At 43.1% G+C, this 14956-nt stretch overlaps 1 protein-coding gene across 1 annotated transcript; it reads right to left on the reverse strand.

Annotated features, from left to right (window-relative positions):
• Window positions 1-538: 538 nt before the first annotated feature.
• LOC311134161 (short transient receptor potential channel 4-associated protein-like) lies at window positions 539-14731 on the reverse strand. Its single transcript, XM_084167771.1, has 17 exons — window positions 14594-14731; window positions 10879-11007; window positions 10636-10752; window positions 10422-10479; window positions 10264-10319; window positions 10019-10147; window positions 9675-9876; window positions 9256-9444; window positions 8877-9019; window positions 8631-8762; window positions 8428-8486; window positions 8240-8341; window positions 7739-8054; window positions 7429-7540; window positions 7159-7271; window positions 6803-7009; window positions 539-2802 (listed from the first exon to the last, which is right to left on the reverse strand). Exons 1-17 carry the CDS (start codon window positions 14717-14719, stop codon window positions 2665-2667), a joined length of 2328 nt encoding a protein of 775 aa, XP_084023897.1. The 5' UTR covers window positions 14720-14731; the 3' UTR covers window positions 539-2664.
• Between the last annotated feature and the right edge of the window lie 225 nt (window positions 14732-14956).

The raw sequence follows: 14956 nt of genomic DNA on the forward strand, positions 1-14956 counted from the left end.
TAGGACAAATAAGCACCCAACACACATTATCATTATCGGTGTCCCAACCATAAGACCACTGTGACAAAATACACCAGGCACACATTCGAGAGAAAGTTGTGAGAATTTATGATTATATTAAATTCACAAACAAGACTGTTAAATTAAGTTCAACATAAGATTAAGAAAAAGGGTGTGAAATTGAATTTGAGGGGGATTATGGTGGATTGAATCAGGATTAAGTGTGGTGTGTGTGTGTGTGGGGGGGGGGGGGGGGGTAAATCCAATGTACACGAAAACATCACCACCCCAATATCAAGGCAAAATAAAAAAGATTTATTTTTTAATGTTTCAGAAAACGTGATAAAGGTTTGCTGATCTAATTTCTCTAGGTATACACACACCACAATTATTTTTTATTATTAATCTCCAATGATAACAGTGACTGGGTTATATCACACACAGTCAAACAAAGGAAACTAACTTGGCATGTATGCCAAAGAACAGAAAGAATTCCATGTACCTCATGTAAGAAGGGTAGGAGACTCGGAGTACAATCAAATTCATATAATTAAGCACCGATTATCAACTCAGACCTTCAATTTTTTTGTATTGGATTTAGGCTGCTTCTGAAGTGTCTTTCAGTTCTTAGCGTGAAGCAAATCTGTACAATGTTTCAACAATACAAAATATTTGTGGCTGTTAATGAGGGATAGTATAAGAAATACAGTACTGCATTTGATTTTCAAAGTTATATCTAGAATTAATTAAGATGAGATTTTTTTAAAGTAGGTTATCTACTCTGCACCAGATGCCAAACAAAAAAAACGGACAATCTGGGATTCCACAGGCAATCATGTCTCTTGGGGAGCGTGGAACATGCATGGAGTTCTCACAGCAACAGTTCTGTTCCAAACACTAGAACAAGATAAGACTGGACACACAGAATGACGTAACTGGTGCTGTACCAGTAGAACATTGCAGGCTCCTTCCATGATGTACATGAATACAAGTCATCCACATGAAGTAGTGGTGAAGTGTAGGTAGGTAAAGAAACTAAATGCTGCGAGGACACACATCGTAGGAAAGCCCGTGGTCATGTAGTACTACCAACTCTTAGGGCAAACCAGATTATGAACAGATTGCTTTCATACATTCATTCATGTGAACGTACAAAGAAAAACATTTGAACAGGATTAGTTCCATTTCGACATAAACCCTGTGAGTGATCCAATTGGTGCTTGCTGGGTTGAAAAATGAGGTAGCGCAATCATTTGTCAAATTTTGGACTAATTTTTTGTTTGGAGAAATGCAAAATGCTTACTCAGCTCAGCATCCATTGCCACGGCAACATCAGCACATTCTAGCCAGAGGAGCCATAGCAATATAACCACACCCATTCCCCCCCTTTAGCCAATCACATTAGAGGTGACACCAAGCACAGAATCATCACACAAAGACAGATCAAGATTGTCAAAGTCTAGGCTCATGGTAAGATAAGAGCAGTCAAGAGTTAAGTGGATGACTAGAGAACAATCAAGTGATGCAGCACAGCGTGGCTGTTGGTTGAAGGATAAGAAGTGAAAGAACCGTTGTGAGAACTGTCGGAGACAGAGTGGGATTAAATACTAGAACCTGCATAGTTTATTCTTCTACCAAACCTCCTTTCACTTGATGGATACAAAATAAAAACAACGTCTCATCAAAATAACAATTCAAACAATGCAATGTTTTATCTTCTTTTTATCTACACTTTATTTAGATCTAAAAGCTATTCTCTTAACAAGATGAAAACAAAACCAGAAAGGAAAATGTTTCCTTGTCTCTGAGTGAAGTCATGAAGGGGTTGTGGCATCAGGTGAGTGGGAGTCCCGTCCAAAGCCCCATCTCATCCACCACAGGACCCCATAGAATGTAAACCATCAACAGATCCACAAGCTACCTGGACGGGCTGAGTAAAGCTACAAAGTATCAGTCGACTAGATTCACCTAAGAGAGAGGCCTACATACACATATAGATCAGAGACGAAGCTGTTCATTCAAAAGACCACTGGACAAGACTGATGCCATCTCTGCATCCAGTCATGTGCAGCCCTCTTAGGCTCCCAGACATGGAGTCAACACTTCCCATCTCTAAGAGAGCCATGTGGTCTAGAAGAGACGCAGGGGGACTAGTCTTTAGACACATACTCTGGGCCTCCCCTCCTATGACAAGCCCCCCACGGTGAAAACAAATCATTTTCTGTGATAGATGGATAGATCCATCCATCTAATTTGTTGCATCGTACGTATAGATTTTTCCATATATTTATGTAATATATAAAAAGGCTATTTGATTTCACCTAAAGCAAACCACCAACATAGGAGTATTTCAAGGTCCAATAAATGTATAACTCTCTACTGTAGGGTCTGGGATGGACAGACAAACAGGTGCACTCTCGCCCCTTCTCCTCTGAAGAGAAAAGGAGTGAAGATGGCCAGGATTGTAGAGTCCCCCCCCCCCCCCCCCCCTCTTTAGTAACAGCCTCCTGGCCTAGCTACAGACAGCATAGCGACGAGTCCCTGTGTCCAGCCATAGTTACAGCCCCGCTCTGTCTTTCTGACATGGTCATCACTCCTGATAGGTGTCCATACCCCAGCGACCCCCTACCCCTCCACCAGCCCAGCCAAGCCCTCCTGTATGGGTTAATCCTCCAGCAGGTCCCTGTCCAGGTCCATGAAGGGCTCGTCTATGTAGCTGGCTATGGCACACAGAGAAGTCCTGTCTGAGCCCAGCAGCACTGACACGGTCTCCTTCCAGTAGTCAAAGGGGATGCAGGAGCTCTGAGGGAGGGAGAAAACAGGGGTTAAGACTGGTAAAATACTAAAATGTTACCCAAAGAGGAGAAGCGGATATTCATTGTAAGTGGCGTAGTGCAAAATCCCAACTTGAAACTTTCCCCGGTCTTAGGAAATACAAAATACTACCGGCGCACCTGCCCGGTACCCCAACAAAATGTGGTGGACACCGACTAATGAAAACATAGGCACATTTATGGGATTTGAAGATTGGCCTCCTCTCGCGTCTTCCGAGATGCACCCAGCTGAGTGCCACTAAACTAGTCCCTGACTAAATGGCCCCTCACTAAACCTTGCAAGATTTGAATTGAAAGTTTAGTCAAGGGCTAGTTAATGACAGACCAGCCAGTCTACGGACTGCAACTAGATCGGGTGAGCTCATAACAGGGATGCAAACTGGCGAGGGTCCAGAAAGGTGACAAAAAATTGCATGTAATTAGCATATTTTCAGATAATATTTTTGAACAATCTCAATCCTCTGGAAACATGTTTATGGTAGGCTGGCATTGCTTAATTGATTACATGGGTCGAATTGTATCACATAAGTGTATTGTTCCATATCACAACGTGTTGCTGAACTCATGAGCGAGCGGCATTATATTCCATGTTTGAAGAGGGCCTGTATAGGCCTATTTGGCAAGCCGGCTGTGCATGGCTGCATCTCACGGTAGTAGGCTGTGTTTTGGTTCTTTGGATCTCCATTCAAATCAAATCAAATTTTATTGGTCACATATACATATTTAGCAGATGTTATTGCGGGTGTAGCAAAATGCTTGTGTTCCTAGCTCCAACAGTGCAGCGCAGTAGTATCATTCACCTTTTGTTTTCTGCGTTTGTTTACTGTTAATGTAACTAGCCTAAATATAGATTGTGTCATGCCTTTATCAATCTGATATTCTTTACTAGTCCTACTTGGTCCCACTGTTTTGTTCTATTTGCATTCATTCGTTTGCATTCGCAGTTGTGTCAGTATACTAAGCCAAACTGCTATCCAGTATTTTTGTTTGCATGCATGAATAACTAGGCTACTACTTCCAGCATTTATTTTTGCATTATTTTGGTAAGACAGCGGTGTTTATGGCTACATTCACATAGGCTGTTTGTAATAGGTGACTTACCCCATCTATCTATCTATCTATCTATCTATCTATCTATCTATCTATCTATCTATCTATCTATCTATCTATCTATCTTGTAGCCTATATTCATTACCAAAACAGCCTTGCTTTAGTGTGTCATTCTGATGATACGCAGCAGAGATGGGCTATGAATTTTGTGCCAACCTGTCACTTCAAAAGCACTCAATCAATGGTCTCAGACTCTCGGCATTTGAACTGTATGGTTATTGTGGTATAGCGTGACATAAGCAGAACTCAATAAAATTCCAATGCAAGACCTCCCCCAAAATTTTTGCAAACCCCAAAAAATGTATACTGCCCCCTTAGTCACTTTATCCTGGCCCCGGGTCTGGAGAGAAGCAGCTGAGTAGACTAATGGCTGGTAAGGGAATGCGACTGGCTGCTCACAGCTGTCACACGTGATATTATTGGATAAAGCTATCCGATTTGACATATCTGACATCACACTCTGAACTCTGATGTTCCATTTTAGCTTGCCAGCTTAGATACTAAAGTAGCTAGGTAGCTAACGTTAATAACTTTGTGTGTTATAATTTGCGCTATTGAAACATAAGTAGGGCTGACCGCCACACCGGGGGTCACGAGTCATGAAGGCAGTCAAATTCCACGTGACTGTTTAGTCACAGTAATTAGGCTTCTCCAAGCTCTGATGCTGCTGCTGGTCATTAGTAGCCTACCAAACTTGCTAACTGCCTGGTACTCAGCACTCTATTGTCCCTCTAATAACTCTGACATCAATGCAAATGTGATCGAAAACCTAATCAAACACTTCATGAGAGCCCATGAGCTCATGTTGCGCAACATTTCTATAGGCTATGCAATTGCGTGAGAAAACAGAGTGATGGGGCCTCTATTAAAAAGAGGATCCCATCAGATTTCTATAGGCTAGGCCTACTACATTTATTTCTCAACTTTCCTAATATTAAGCACATTGCTTCTCTTTACAATAGGAGTATAGCCTATCTGGCTGGCATGAAAATGAACCATGGGAATAGCGTCCTCCATTCGCTATTTAAGTACATAGATTACATTAATTTTTTCCCCTGCCCCTGTTTCGAGACAGGTGCATGATAATGGTCCATTCTAAATCAAAACAAATTTCACACATATATTATTTAGTATATGTAAAGACAAGATTAAATCAAGAATAGTCTGACAGGTGACAATATTAGCCTATCACTTGTGAATGATATATTATCACTTGTGAATGATGCCCAGCGAGAAACAATGCCTTTTCTTTGCGACTTTTTCTAATCATAGTCGCACACTTCATGTAGCCTAGCCCATAGGCCTATATGTTTTGATAAGGTTTGTATAAAAACTAAAGTGGCCAAATAACTTCTTAAAATTAAGTACATTAATCCACTTTACAATCTGCTTATATAACTGGCGTACATAAGTAGCGCGTGAGTTTCAAGTTTGGGGAAGATAATTCCTTTATGCACCTTTATAATAAAAGCATTAAATGCATAATCGCATTTGCGGTCACTTTTGATAATGGTGTTTTCCCGCTAATAATGCGCTTATAATGTGAAGAAGCAGCCTTACAATGTATTAAAAATCAAAACATATGGCCCAACGTTTGTAGAACAACTAAAGTTACATTCATAATTCTAAATTAAGCATATAGGAATACCCACTTCTTTGTTAACCGCTCAACATAGAAGAGCCGCATGTGCGGACTCCCTCAAATCGTTCCGAGATAGATATATATATATATACATACATCTCTCCTTTCTATTTTATTCAGCTTTGTTCAATTGTATTCTTCATACTATAAAATAATGCCACGAAATTCTAAGCAAATCTTGTCTGCTTAATGAACTAGTGTAGCCCACAGCCAGATCAGGACAACTCAGAGTATGCTATTCTGTTCTTCTGAAATAGACTACATTTTCTTCATATCATGTTTCTTTAGACCTGCCTAAAATAAATAATGGATTTATTGTGAAGGTGTAGGCTATATTACATGGATTTAGTAGACTTTTTAAAATGTAGATGTTCCAAAGATCTGCATCAGTGGCTTGTAGGCTATGTGTGGAAGCCAGGAGATGCTAAATGTGTTTATGTTAATTAACGGTCAATTACCGTGAGACCGGCAGTTATTTGCTTGACAATCACCGGCTGACAAACTTTTGTGACCGCCACAGCCCTAAACATAAGCAAATTATAGTTGCATGTATCAAATATAACCACAGCATTATTTTGAACACAGGTTGCTTACCTCAAGTTGCATTCCAAATTTCAGTCAGGAACAAAGTTTGTTGGGTGGAGTGCATGATGACAGCCGCCAGAGAAGGTAACGTTAGTGAGTACACAGCCGCCAGAGAAGGTAACGTTAGTGAGTACACAGCCGCCAGAGAAGGTAACGTTAGTGAGTACACAGCCGCCAGAGAAGGTAACGTTAGTGAGTACACAGTGGGAAAATCTCAAGTGCATACTCCTTGCTCCTCAAAACCCAATGGATGAGAAAGCCAGAGGTCCCTCCCCTCTGACCTTCTCCTCCAATGGGTTTTGAGAAGGAGGCGAGGAGAGAGGACGCGAGGAGTGTGCAATTGAGATTCTGTTCGCGCCTCTCTTTTATAGCTCAATGGGTGATACACTCTGCGTCTGCGCACTTTGTCAGACCCCCCCCAAACGTTTATTTTTTAAAAACGGATTTACACGATTCATGTGGATGACCTATTTTGAGATAAAAACTGCGAATATCGCCAAAAAGTGGCAAGTTCGCATCCCTGCATAACTTTTTTAGAAGAAAATGAAAGAATCTGAACGTACAATATACTATTGGTAAGTTTGACGGTTTTCCCGTTTGGGACAGAGCAGAGTGAGGAGAGGACACTCACGTTCTCCAGACAGGTGCTGTCCTTGTCCTTGTTGAGGTAGTGGCGTTGCCAGAAGCGCAGAAGGTTGTGGAAGTTGTTTAGCAGGCAGCCGGGGTATTTCTCTGCATACTCCTTCTCTCTCAATGTGTTGAGGTAGAAGGGCAGCTTGCCCCGCCTCCTGGCTAGCATCAGGACCACCAGGCTGGTGTTCAGACAGCTCACATTCTCCTGGGCCAAGGGATGGGCAGGGCAGAGGGGGACAGGTCAGCGCCACATGTTGGAGAACAACAACCTCAAACCCTAAGTAACTGAGGATACATTCATCTTAACCTGAAAGAGAGGTACAGAGGTGTGTGTGTGTCCGGTGTTAGAGAGACCTGTGTGAGAGTCTGCACGTTGATGATGTTGACCAGCCTGAAGAGGAAGGATAGCCTGTTCTCCACCCGGGCCATGTAGGACAGCAGACAGCATTCAGACAGCACCTCCACCACTGCAGGACCACAGTCAGCAACAATTACAGCAGGAACAGCACCATTATAACGCACTCAAAGATTGAATTCATTCCAACATTGGCAGCTTGAGATCCTACATCTGACCCTCTCTCATCGTTCCATTTCCTTAGTATGGGAATAGACAGGGTGGTTTACCTTTCACGTCCTCTGTCTGGCTCTCGAAGCGGTCGAGGGAAAGGACGATGCAGCGCACCAGCATGTTGGAGTCCACCAGGGAACTGTTGATCTGGGTCATGAAGGTCTGGAACTGCAGCCGAGCCGAACAAAGGGATGAGACACACAGCATTATAGAACATACACATTGCACAACCCTGGGTACATTGACATTACTTAAATATGACTATAATAATCTATATTGCTTTATTTCATGTATTTTCAGGGACGATGTAAGGACTGACAGGGTCCTCTCACATTGAGGGGGGTTGCTACTTGCTAAGGGTTTCACCTTGTCGTCTGTGCTGACGTATTTGTTGAACCTCTTGAAGGCATCGATGTTGAACTTCATGAGTTCCCCCAGCAGGTCAAAGTAGCTCTGCAGGACGTCTCTCGACTTACAGCCGCTGTCTATGATGCAGAACAGGATGTGTTCTAGTAGCCCCCTCTTCAGCAGAAACATCTGGTCCGCATAGGAGGTGGCTCCACGGAGGAAACTCTCCACTGCCCTGGCCTGCCAGAACCTGAAGGAGGAGTCTGGAGGTTCCCTCTTCATGACGGCGAGCAGACGTGTGAGGAGACCCTTCTTCCCATCACACACTAGACTCCTGGAGGAGCACAAGGAGACAGGGAGAAGGCATTAGTGTGAATCACTCACAACAGATTTAGACACACAATATGGTATTGCATTTGAGGTTTCGGAGAACACAATGCCTCTTTTGCACTGTAGTGTGAAGTATTGAGGGTGGAGTCAAAAAGGTGGAAGTAGATGATGGGACCAGAGGATGCATACCTGTCTGTATTGACTAAGGCCTCCACCTCCGGTATGTTGGCCTTCAGAGAAATGGCACTCAACTCGTTCAGCTCCTGACTGTTCAGAAGCAGGTACTTGTTCCTGAAATAAAGAAAATGTTGTTTGTTAAATTCAAGTGAAGCTGGCAGGGAACTTTCGGTCAAATAGACTGTTTGAAGGTTACTCACTCATGGTGGTCACTGAAGCTCTGGAGAAGCCTCAGAAACTGGATTTTGAATGATATTTCCTAAAGGGAAGGACAGAATCAGAGTGATTGATATTACAAATGTTAAAACACAGCAATGGAAATATGTACCCAGAGTGAGAATCCTAGAAAAAGCCACTGATCATGTCCAGTGACAGCTCAGTGAGAGACGAGTGCACTGCTTACCGGACTGCAGTCACAGTTCTCGTTCTGGCCATGCACCACGTGATCGGACGAGGTGTGCTTCCTCCAGATCAGCTTGTCAAACAGGTTGTTGAGGCCTGGGATCAGACGGAACTCTGCTAACATCTTGTGTACCTGAGGAAGACGCATCAGGTGGTCAAATACATGCAAGCGCACAGGAGTGCCTACTCCCGAGAGAGCCCTGCCCTGTATTAGGTGAGGCGTCTGCTCTGTCCCCCAGCCCCTCACCTGGTTCCTCTGACGGCCCATTAGCAGCACACAGAGCACATAGAGCACCTCCACCTTGTACATGATCTCATGGACAATCTTCATGGACTGGGGCAAACGGTGCCTCAGAGGGCTGGTGGCCATCGAACTCTCATCTGATGACTCTGTGGAGGAGACACAACATGATGAAAAAAAATGAAATTAGAATACATTTTCATAGACAGGTACAGAGGTACAAGGGTAGGTGACAACAGAGGACAACCGAGATGTCCAGGATATTTCTGTATAGTGCTATAAATAAACATTTCACAGGCAGAATGGCGCATCTAATGTTAGACCTTTTCAGTGATAACTGATGTTTAAGGCAGTGGTCCAGAGCAGGAGGAGAGAGGCTGCTGACCTGTACTGCTGTGCTCAGCCTCCTCCGTGGCCATCTGCATGAGGGCGTCCAGCACCAAGGCGTTGTCCAGCCACGTGTACCAGTCCTCCAGCTCCTGCAGGAAGTTAGACGCCCCGGTGGCCTCAGACACCTTCCTGGTGGCCAGTTTACACAGGCGCTCGATGAAGCCCGGGATGTTCAGGAGGGTCACTGGGAACAGGGTGGGCTCATTCATTGATCATGTACTCTACAACAGTTTTAGGTTAAGCACTGAGGAGAAACCCTTATTCGTTCCAAAAGTGATCAAATCAAAGGAGTACTACAAATCAACAGATTAATCAAACCAATATTTTAACAAGACCCTAAGAAAGGGTAATTGAGCTAAAGAGTGAGAATAAAATGTTTAATTTCTTCACTGTGTTTCCGTATCCCTGTCCTACCTTGATTGACCTCTGCACGTGAGGGGCTTGCGTTGCGTTTCTGCTGTGCATTCTTGGCAAGCAAGGTGTGTTTGTCGTCATTTCCCACGTCGGGTTCTGAGATGGTGACAGAGAGGATGCGACAGAAGTTAGCCAGCTGCTGCTGGTCGAAGCTCTGGACCAGACCAGACAGGTTAGGAATCCCCTCCAACTGGATCATGTCCTGGGGCAGAGAGAGGACCAAAATATATGGATCACCATTAGCATAACATGATCATGGACACAAAATCTCTGCCTAGAGCAAACCTTCATACTCTCAGGGTGAGCAATATTTGTGAAAGATTTTGTCATAAAGTTGCTCTGACCTTCTTGACGCCAAGAATATCCTCGATTAAAGTGGCAGTCTGTAGAAACGTCTTCTTGTTCGTCATCAAGGTGAAGAGAAACAGGACAAAGTCATCTCTGGCTGCAAGGCTCTTTGTTACCCCTTCCGTCTGAGAATATTTGGAGGAGAGATTTGACGATTAATGAATGTTTATAGAAGAAAAGGCAGACATGATTCCTTCTTTTTTTTGCATATGAAGTGATGGTCTGCGGCAAGGGTACTTACACATATGCAGCAGTTGTAAAGAACACTAAGGCAGTCCTTGACCAAGTCATCATTCACTGCAGGGACAAGACACACAGACATGAATAGCAAAGGTCCCTTATGTCAAAAGTGCAGCCTTCAGAGAGAAATTATATCAGACCTAAGTGTTTACTGCTTACTTTTAGGTTTCTTCTTCTGCATAGTGAGTGTAGGCCTCATCAAGATCTCTACAAGCAGCTTTGAATGGACAAAAAATAGGAATGCAATGAACAAACGTGACCTGATAATATCTCAGAAGGCACTGATACACTGCAGTATGAATCACTCATTACTTTCCATCACAGCACAGAACACACTAGCAGCAAGAGCATAATAAACAGGATGTAAACCTACATCTACTCCACCAAAGAGGTCAAAGGTGTATGTGTTGGGAAAGGTGGATTCTTGAGCACTCTTCCTGTCTTCTGTGACAAAAGACATTGCCTCCATGGAAAGTAGGGATGATAGTTCCTGTAAAAAATAACAGATAATTAGGCCTGGTGTTAATCTTAGAGTCAATTATACACAATCAGTTGGCTCATATAGCCTAGGAGCCTGCGCTTTGTTGATGGTGTGGTGTATTTATTATGTGGGTACCTTTAGTACACTGTGTGTTTGGGAGAGGTCACTGTTAGGATGGCTGCTCTCATGGAGCTTCTGCAGCAGCTCAGGGATGCCATGCCATTTGGCCCTCTTATCTCTCTCCTGGAGCAGCGCCTCTGGGAGCTGGAACACAATGAATGAGCGGTGAATCCAGGAAATATGCAAGAGCTTAGAGAATGCCCCCAGAACACAGACAGTTGGTCATTTTACCCTACCCTCCGCACACCCACACAACCTCAGACAGATTTAATAAAAGCCTAGGTCTTAGATGTTAGTGCAAAATAATCACTTCCTCTCCAACTTCCAGTTGCAGAGACCATCTTCTGGCACCAGTTAAGTCAGAAGTAATTCCAAATCATGCCCAAATGAAATCCCTCACAAATGGAGCACAATATAACTTTCAGTTCTCATAACTCAATTATTATTGAAACTTTGAGAGGAATGAGGCTCAAACTGCCATTTGAGACTTTTTATTGGAATCAATAGAGCAACACATATGCCTATTCTATTCTTTAGGGCAAGTTGGCAGTGAGTTAAGCAGGCCACATTTCACAAGAAGAGAATGAGTCAAAGAAATGAAAGCTTATCAGTGCTGCTGAGGTTTGAGAAGGTTTTGCCTGGAAAAGTACAGATAGGATTCCTTAGTTTCAACGTCAGAGAATTTGTCCCATCCCCATTGCAGCGTTTTACATTTTAAACAACTAGTTGTTCAGTGTAAAGGAAATAAAATATGTGCCAAGTGTGGAGGGGAACATGATTACGGTGAATGTGGGAGCAATCTGAAGATGAAGTGTGGGGGGAACATAGTGCAGCATTTGGTGGATGCCAGGTCCAGAGAGAGGCTAGAGAGGCTCAGTGATATAGAATCAGCCATGAGCAGAGGCTGTAAGACAGATTGGGGGAACTACAGTGCGGACTGGTGGAGCTTCCATGGCTGCTCCTGTACTAAGTGGACCTAATGTCGGGGCTGGTGCTTCTGCTGGTCCTGGCATGGTTTCCAGACCTGTTCAGAAATCCTGCGCTCATGAGTTGACTTCATAGCTTTTATTGGTACGGTTATCAATACGACTCGGGTTGTGGTTCTATCCCCAAGCCATAAGACTGCTAAACAGTTAATCAAATGGCTACCCAGACTATTTGCATTGACCACCTTTTTTACACTGCTGCTACTCGCTGTTTATTATCTATGCATAGTCACTTTACCCCTACTTTCATGTACATATTACCTAAATTACCTCGACTAACCTGTACCCCCACACATTGATTTGGTACCGGTACCCCCTGTATATAGTCTCGTTCTTGTTATTTTATTGTGTGATAATAATAATAATAATAATAATAATAATAATAAATGTTTTTTTAAGCAATTATTTTCATACTTAAAAAAAAAAAAATACTCTGCATTGTTGGTTAAGGGCTTATAAGTAAGCATTTCACGATAAGGTCTACACCTGTTGTATTCGGTGCATGTGACAAATAACATTTGATTAGAAAGCAGAAATGCCAGGTTGAAAGTTATTGTGGAGACGGCAAAAGAGATATTGGGGGTAACAGATGTTACTGTTGAAATGGTTGTTGACATGCTGAACAATCCTAAGGGTGGAGTGTTTCAGCATGATATAGATAAAGTTTAATGGGGTAGGGAGGGTTTTTGGGAGAGGTTGTGATAGAAGTTAGTAGGGATTTATTTGGTTTTGAATTCTATTTTCATGGTAGTACAGAATTGGGTAGATCATGATTGATCGTACATTCCAGCACAGTAGGTGGTAGCATGCACTGTAAACGTTTGTTTGAGGACCGCCATTATATACCCACATGTACATATTACCTCAATTACATTTTAGTCATTTAGCAGACGCTCTTATCCAGAGCAACTTACAGTTAGTGAGTGCATACATTTTTATACTGGCCCCCCGTGGGAATCGAACCCACAACCCTGGCGTTGCAAACGCCATGCTCTACCAACTGAGCTACACTGGGGGCTTACCTCGCCTAACCGGTGCCCCCGCTCATTAACTCTGTACCAGTACCCCCTGTATATAGCCTCCCTACTGTTATTGTATTTTACTGCTGCTCTTTATTTTATTTTTTTACTTAACACTTTTTTTCTTAAAACTGCATTGTTGGTTAAGGGCTTGTAAGTAAGCATGTCATTGTAAGGTCTACACCTGTTGTATTCGGCACATGTGGCAAATAAAATGTGATTTGAAGAAGAAGGGCAGGGAGTCTGAGGGGGTAAGTGGCGCAGTGGTCTAAGGCACTGCATCACAGTGCTAGCTGTGCCACTAGAGATCCAGGCTCTGTCGCAGCCGGCCGCGACTGGGAGACTCATGGGCGGCGCACAATTGGCCTAGCGTCGTCCAGGGTAGGGGAGGGAATGGCCGGCAGGGATGTAGCTCAGTTGATAGAGCATGGCGTTTGCAACGCCAGGGTTGTGGGTTCGATTCCCACGGGGGACCAGTATGAAAAAAATAAAAAATAGAATATGTATTCACTAACTGTAAGTCGCTCTGGATAAGAGCGTCTGCTAAATGACTAAAATATAAATGTAATTCTAGGACAGGGTAGCACAGACAGCTATGCAAGAAGTGCAGTCTGGGGCTAAGTGAGCTCTTCATGTTAAATGTATAATTCAAGAGGTTTGTTTTAAATAGCCACCATCTAGTCTACTGAAGCCTTTTGTAAACACACATGAATGAGTGTATCATGTATAAATTCCTCAATATTATTTGCAAAAAAGGTGCCGTTGATTTTTCAACAGTGCATGAAAGAGAAAAGCTTTTGCCTGTGTAAGGTTTATTTAGCTGGCTAGTAATGTGAGGCTCACATGAGCAAAAACAGGTAGCTAGTTAGGTAAAATACCTGTTAGCAGTATGACTGAGCCGTGCCCAGTCACAGATGGGCGGCACCTATTTATGGTAACGAAAATAGCTGGGGGCTGGCTAGCCAGCTATAACTACGTGTGGATGGTGTCGTTAACGTTACGTAATCACGCGTGCTGTTCCAAATTATTTCGCGTTTGTTCTACTACCTAGATAGCAAATGGAAACAGCCTGTCAAAATAAAATTTGCTCCCAATTCGCTGATCAAACCTAAAACCAAGCTAGTATAGTTCGCTAGTTAACATTAACTGCAAGCGAGCTAGCAGTGGCGCACTCATTCAGTTTCGCAAACTCATCAAAAATGTTAGGTAACTCGCTGATATAACAACAGTAATATAACTAAATACAGATGCCAATTGCATAGAATATTATGGATGGGATCAGACAAACAAATACGATACTACCACAGATAGCTAGCTACTAACGTTAAGTACAGCTAACAAACTAGCTAACTATGGTTAGCAAGTAAGCTAGATGGCGTAAATACTAGCTAGCTAGCCAAAACGATTTCTTAATCAACAAAAGAGCTAGCTAGTGTAGGCTACATGAAGGTTGTCAGCTGGCATTTTATTGTAAGTAGCTAACGTTAACTAGTTTGCGATGTGTATTCCGACTTTCATGTAGCGAAAAGATCACATTTTGTAGCATATACAGCTAATGTTAGCCAACTAACCAGAAAGCCAGGTAAACAGCTAGCTAGCTACTTCATCCCTATATATGCTAACGTTAGCGAGCTCTCAGCAGGGTTACAAACGCAATCCCAGGATTGCCAGTCCTCCCCCTTTTCAGATACCTTCATTGCCAAGAAATCGCACTAGTTGTCTTACCTGTGTCCCTCGGCTGAAACCCTGGCCTGCGATCTGACTGTGTGTGATCTTCGCAATGATATTGTCATTGCGACTGCTTCGTTTTCCTCCAGTCCAAGGGGACTCGGACCCCAGAAGCGTCGCCATTATTTCTTTTTCCTGAACAGTTCCAAACAGGAAGTTCTGTGGTTTTAGCGAGCTAGGCTTGATACAAAAATATGCCCATGTATCTAGCGGCATCTAGTGGTAGGATTTGAAAATGGTTTTGACATGAGTTGCTTTCTCTTTGTGGCCCAGATGTGAGAGAACTACAGCATCCATTGTCTTGTATGTTTTGATGCTCTTGTTTTTAGAATTAAGAGGTTGGCCATGATAAGAAACCAA

Source organism: Coregonus lavaretus (assembly GCF_964263955.1).
Source record: "Coregonus lavaretus genome assembly, chromosome: 8".
Classification (NCBI taxonomy): Eukaryota; Metazoa; Chordata; class Actinopteri; order Salmoniformes; family Salmonidae; genus Coregonus; species Coregonus lavaretus.